The following is a 6,928-nucleotide window of genomic DNA, read 5'->3' as shown; positions in this document are numbered from 1 at the left end:
GGCTGAAATAAATTATGCTTTTTTAAAATCAGATTTTAATGCTTTTGTTTGGCTATTGCACAGTTGAGAGTAAGCAGTGCTGACTGATTAAAGGACACAATCATACACCAACTGAACATGAACAAAATTATCTTTGGATATGTTTTATTTTCTTTCTCTTTCTTTTTTCTTGAAGTCTCACTGAAGAGGTTAGACCATTTGAAAACCAAAAAGTTTTCTTACTATATTATAAAGGAACATGTAAAGATTTTTTTTTTTTTTACAAATTGCATTATCTTCATTTTGTGTAACTATGTACTATGTTTCCATAAAAATCATAAATGAATGAAACCCTATCAGTAAACCCAGTAACATTGGTCTTCAGAGTTCACAGATTGGTGGCTTTGCTCTCACCCATCTCCTCCCTCGGCTGGGTTCTCTCCCAGCCCTGTCGAATGCGCGTGAGGGTGCGGTCGACGCACGGAAGAAGGAGCAGCACCTTGAACACCAACACCAAAGACGGCACAATCAGACAGAGCATGAATGCCGGAGGGGTGTACCATTTGTAGGTAGAGGGACGAAGAAATTTGTTCCAGCCATAAATGTAGGCATGCGCAGTGCATAAGGACAGAGTCAGGTGGCCCAGCTTAGACTGCAGAAAACAAGACACACACAACAGAAACATTAACAGAATTGAGGAATTGGATAGCTTTACTTCCAAATAAAGTAGTTGACTAGTTATTTATGAATATTAACAGAAAAATCTTAGTTTATAGTTGGTAACTGACGCCCACAAAGGCTGTTTTTGTAAAATAGCTGTAAAAATTGTCCTTATGCACGAAAACCTAACACAGAACAAAGCAATTTTTTCTGACAAATTCAAAGATAAATGTTTAATGCTGCTTTTTCTGCTTGTATAATCCTGAAGCATTACAATATGTTTCTCAGCCACTCCAGGGTAACAGTTTTCTTGCACCAGTGGCCTTTGAGGCTCAGATATTGTTAATTACTCTGATAATGTGCTTTCATTAACATTTACATTTTTACCATTTTGCTGTTGATGTTGTCATCAACTTAGAATAATTGCAAACAGCACAATAAGGAAACATTGATATTAATATGATGCAGTAATGAACTGTGCCCCTGCAATGATAATCAAGGATCTTATTTAACCAATTTAGAGGAGCAAATCCTTTAGCTATGAACATTAACATGTATATTCAGAAACTTATAATCCTTAGCCCGAATCATAACTGCAATAACAACAACAGATCATGAAAAATGATATCAGTTATTTTACACCTTTTACAACCCTTGAGGATTATCTTGACCTTGACCTGTATTTCTGAGTTTCATTCTCTGACTGAGGTCTACCAGTGGATCTAACCTTTACACAAATGGACCTGTGACCTGCATTAACAATCTTCTCATGAGGGATTATACCAGGTATCATAATTCTATTTAATGAATAACTTAACATTTAAAATCCTGGGCTGAAGCCAGCCAGGCTTTCACTTGGTGTGTCTGTGTTGGGGAGTTGGTTAACTAGGCTCTCGGGAAACAAGTGCCAGTGACATATTGGTTTTACTACAGTATAATAACTTGGAAACTTCAAATATAAACTATCGCAAAGTAAGATAATCAACTGACTGATAGTAAACATGTGACTGATAATGTCTGTGGGTCTAAAGTTAACATACACGCACGCACACACACGCACACGCCCTCACACATAAAGCACTGTATATTTCAAACTGCGCTCTGACCTGAATGAAGCTGAACTCTCTCCAGCTGAGCGAGCCTCCCACAGAGGGCAGGGATGTTAGTCCTAGCAGGACATAAAGAAAGAAACCCAGGATTCCCAGCACGTAGAATGAGTCTGTGGCCCATGCCTCTGTGTTATCAAAGTAAAACGGGGTGGTCTTATTGTCCTTCATCTAAGAGAGACATACATGGAGAGAAAAGCTATGGTGAATTTTTCTACTTACTGATAGATTTATGTCATGTTCATCTCTATCTCTTTATATATGTATACTGTACATATACAGAGAGAGAAATATTTGTAGGACGTTTGATGCAACCTGCTGTACCTCATCCACCACGCGTGAGATGAGTTTGTGTCTGACAGAGTAGCGAATAGGAATGATGAATGTGTAGATGGCGTGAAGAAAAGCAAAGCCCAATGCAACCAGACCCATCTGCTTCCTGCACAGCATCCAGCGGTCCAGCCAATCAGGGAAGCGCCTGGAACATGCAAATGTTAGTTGGGCACATTACAAAAATAATACCTTTCACAACTAAACACAGGTAGTGTCAACTTTTTGTCTGGCTTGATGTCTGACCTGTATTTAGTTCCTCTGTAGAGCTGAATGAAGGCAGCTATGACACCAGGCAGGTAACACAGCGACAACATGATGAGTGACACAATGGGAAACACCTGAGTTATGAAACATAAGCACATGTTTTTAAAGGAACACAAAATAACAGTGTACACAACTTGTTTGATATGTAGTTGTACACAAAAGGCATTGGGATGTGTACTTTACCTTGTTGGCCAAGGACGCCATGATTCTGAAGGAGATGTCTTTCCCCTGTTCAACATACGCGTAGATGACATCTCTAATGAGCAGATAGAAGAAAAAGAAGGCGGATAGGCCAATGGCCACTCGTAGAGGCAGCCTCCACTCTGGGAACAGCTGCAGTGGGAAGTCCTCCAGTTCTCTGGCTGCAGACAGAGACCCCCTGTCCAGAACAGTGAGGCCCAGCTTGGTGGCCATCTCAGCTACTGCCTGCTTCGCTTCTGCACTGTTCCCACAAAGGTACACCTGGAGCATGGAGGGATGTGGTCATGTGTTATTTAATATGGACTGCAACATAGCCATGGATTTGTAAAATGATAAGACTAGCTATACAGTAGAAAAACCACATGAACTTCACATGTCATTTTTCACATGTGAACAATTTTGCACATGGAAAACATGTGGTTTTGGCCCAATTTTATGTGAATCACATGTGCATTCCCATGTGAACCCATTTTCCACATGTCATAACATGTTTTAGACATGTGGTGTACATAGTTTTTATTTCATTTTATGTAAGCTACATGAAAATCTGACAAAAAGACGACTTATATTAGTGGGAACTGGTACTGGTACTCATTAGAAATAGGTCCTAAAAGGTGCCATGGGTGAATATTTATTCAGGTTTAGTTCCCCTGGTAGCTGTTTTCAAAAATATCTTCACCTGTAATTATGTAGGCTGTCACTCAGGAATATTAAAAAGTAAGTTTTAAAAATGATCCTTTCTTTGTAAATGAATAAACATTTTCCTTTTTCTGAATTCTAATAAGCTTTTGTTTTTCAGTAGCTAATGATTACTCTAAGATGATTGTTAGATGACTCACAAGCCTGTTTAAATATGTAGCTCATGACTGCACCATCCACACGTACAGTCTACAAAATTACCCTTGTTTTGTTCATCTCCCCAATTATTCAGTCATTTTGAGATGCATCTCCTGAAAGTCTATGTGTAAGGACACATGCATACTATATACTGCTCCCTGCTCAATGTAATCCCATTTCTAGATCTCGCTATGCTGAAGCTCATTACCACACTCCCAGCTCTGTGATAAGACGATTAAGTTGTTTGTAAAGGAGGGGGAATGGAATCAATGGAAGTGAGAGAGATGGGGAAAGCTGGAGAGTGTGTTTGAAAGAGGGAGCATTTTGACAGGCATATGTGGAGTCAGTAGGATTGAGCAGTTTTCCCCCAGGTGTGTGTATAAGTGGACTGGGCAGCCAGCCATGTCTCCCTACATTGCACCAGTAACAGCAGGGGACGGCCGACAGACTAAATCTCCATCTGAATGTAAATGTGACAGAGCCACAGCCCCGCTGTGGATCTGATCAAATTGCTGGCCGGGGAATAGCACACACTTACAAGCATGTGTGTGTGGATATATATACTGTACCTACACATGCACTGATGAAGATACACATATTCAAACACACTACCCCTGGTCTCTAACAGCTACCTGTTTTCAAAGAAAATAGAGCACTGCAGCGGTGTGAGTGTGTTTACGTGTGATAGTGTGTTTGTGTCTGTGTGTGTATGTATGGGAGGCTTGTTTGTGTTGGAGAGAATTCGAGGCAGATTCAGGTTTAGTCTCCAGAGGTTCCAGCATGTTTGTGTTTCTCTTTGTAGCTGTGAAACGGAAGCTGCAATAAACATTGGTCTTTCGACTTTGTAACATCATGAAGTGTGTTTGTTTGTTTGTGTGTTTATACAAGCACTGTCCTCATTTTCTCTTGCATTGTTGTGGAGAGATGGCAAAATCAATAATCTACAGCAATATGAATGAAATCAATTCCTTCCCTAAATTTTGCCTGGTACTGTATGCCTGGTATGATGAAGCGATCATTTCCTATTATTAACAAGTCTGGGAGCCACGTTTCCTCTTGTATTCCAGCAGAGGATGAAAGCACTGATTGTTGCCTGGTTTGAAGTCAAACATGTCGCATCATGGAAAGATCAAGATGGTAATCGCCCTGCTGTTACTGCTCTGTCTTTTTTATCTGTACTCCACTCATCCAAAGCCTTCCTTAAGGCACCCAAGCTTCCCGGCTCTGTTTCACGTTGATCCCTCCGCCGTCTTTTCGCGGACTCCACTCTTACCTGTTTTCCTGCCAGGAGTCCATTCTGCAGGGCCCAGGCAGACAGTGTGTTAAGGCCTTTCACCACAGAAGCTCCGGGGACCAGCCTGCACAACACACAGGAAGGTATCTAGTAGCTATTAAACACAGATGTGGAAAGAAGGTTCTCAAAACGGTGTAAATCTGTGTTTTCACTGGGAATGAAATGGATAAACAGCACGCATCTCTACCGAGGAAGCTGCAACCCCACAAATGTTTTAATTTTTTTGATTCACATTAGAGTTTTGATGTCTCATGCTTTAAGTGGTGTTTAGGACCACTTTCCCAGAAATATGTTATTCTCACAGAGAACACATCCAGCATTCATTTGAAATAAAAAGGCACCTACTATTGCAAAAACGGTTTTTGACCACAAACCAAATTTTTTCCAGGAAGAAAAAAATTGGTTCCTTTTATCAGACTATTGCACAGGAGAGGGCATCATTTCTATGCACATTGTTCTTTTGAATGAGAGAGCCCTCTTTTTCCACAACACTTTCACAGGAGTCTGTTACCTCTGCAGGTAGACAGCATTGGCCTCTGGGTATATGTCTTTCTTCAGGTTGTTACTGAGATCCACCAGCACCTTGAAGCATCAACACACAACATGAAGCATGAGAACAACACTGAGCATTAATGAATAACTAATAAGTGTGAATAATTCTGAGTCATACATAATATCATGGCTGATGATAAGTCAGTTAAGGACAATCTGTTTCACCACGTGTGGGATGAGGGTCATCCATGGTGAGTGGTGAGTGTGGGTTGAGGTGAGAGATCACAAGCTATTTCAAGATGATTAGTAATTAGGGAAAGTAGCCAAAACTTCCACACAAAATGAGAAGTTTTACTGATTTTCTATCAGCTTTTCATGTTATTTCTAAAAATCTGGATGCTTGAACCTTTTCAGACCTCTTTAAAATATTCAAATATAACAGAGGGAGTGAGTAATTACTTGAATTTTTAGTTTGTGGAACCACTTACTGTACATGTCGAGAGGGATACATACTGTACTGTTAAAACATGTGACATGAGGTGTGGCAAGTAACAACACGCAAGTGGCAACACTTCATTTTATAGGCTCAGGTGGTAGAAACAGTTATGGCACCTCTGTCCCACTGGTGTATCAGGTGGGAGGATGTCCCCAGTTATCACTTCTCCTTCATTACTGTGAAAATATGAATCTCTAACTTTTTGTCACTGTGAGTTACTACTAAGAAGGCACCATTAATTTCAATTAAATTCATTTATTAAGGACTGCACAACAAGTCGGCAGAATTTGCTTTCGGCACAGCAAGTGCCAGCACATAGTACTGTGTGGCAACAGACAACAGTTATATTATTCCTCCAATATCTTAGATGTACTTCTGTTTTTTTTTAAACCACATTACACAAGAAGTCACATAAACTCACATTTTTTGTTGTTAGTTCATATTCAGGGTTTATGTTTGCACTATCTTCTTTAATTCAGAGTCAAACAGTCCCTCCAGTCATTATTAACTTTAAAGTATTTCAACAAATTCTGATCGCGATTTTGTCTTATTTATCCCCCAGGATTTTGTGTACCTCGTTACAGTTCTAACATCAGTCTTTGATTCACCTTTGCTTCGAGATGAGGTGCCATTGACTCAAGGAAGCCATAGTGCTCTCTGTGGACACAAATGAAGATGAGGCTGGCCGACTTAGCTGCTGCTGCGTGGCTCATCACCTGTACAACAACAACACACACGTCATGCAGGACCCATGAATATGTCCGAGCTGTGGACACTCTTGCCCCTCCATAGCAAACTCCATGTATATAATGAATGCCATGTGTTGTACCTGAGCTCCCTGAGGCAAGGGGCCACAGCTGTTAGGTCTGCGGCTGCCGTACACCACCCTGTAGCCAGACTGGAGCAGACGCAGACCCAGAGAGCGCCCCAGGTCCCCCGTCCCAAAGATACACAGCAGCTCTGGCTCGGGGGCAGCTGCTGTGCCAACAAGATGCAGCGACACGCTCTCTGGCTTCATCTCCTCTGACAAGCCACCATTCACCGTCATGCTCACACTGAGTTTAGATGGTCAGCGTTCCCTGCTGTGCGATTATATTGCTGTGGAATCTGACCTGTGCACTGCCTCTCCCTCTTGTCTCTGGGCGTGCACAACAACATGTGACTTCAACCCGTGTGTGTATGTTTGTGTGTTGTCCTTATGGGTTATCAAGTTTAATTTTTCTTATTCCTTTATTTATCTTTTATTGCCTGTACTTTCCATAAATT

General features: G+C 41.1%; 1 protein-coding gene across 1 annotated transcript; it reads right to left on the bottom strand.

Moving 5' to 3' along the window:
* Positions 1 to 367: 367 nt before the first annotated feature.
* LOC310999739 (metalloreductase STEAP4-like) lies at positions 368 to 6,680 on the bottom strand (the record flags this gene model as incomplete). The annotated part of the gene is made up of 9 exons (XM_083990294.1): positions 368 to 631; positions 1,746 to 1,916; positions 2,070 to 2,223; positions 2,322 to 2,416; positions 2,526 to 2,804; positions 4,654 to 4,738; positions 5,186 to 5,256; positions 6,271 to 6,378; positions 6,492 to 6,680. The coding sequence occupies 9 exons, from the start codon at positions 6,678 to 6,680 to the stop codon at positions 368 to 370; spliced, it is 1,416 nt and encodes a 471-aa protein (XP_083846420.1).
* Positions 6,681 to 6,928: the final 248 nt, after the last annotated feature.

This window comes from Trachurus trachurus (assembly GCF_905171665.1).
Source record: "Trachurus trachurus genome assembly, chromosome: 16".
Classification (NCBI taxonomy): Eukaryota; Metazoa; Chordata; class Actinopteri; order Carangiformes; family Carangidae; genus Trachurus; species Trachurus trachurus.
This window is presented reverse-complemented; position numbering and strand designations above follow the sequence as displayed.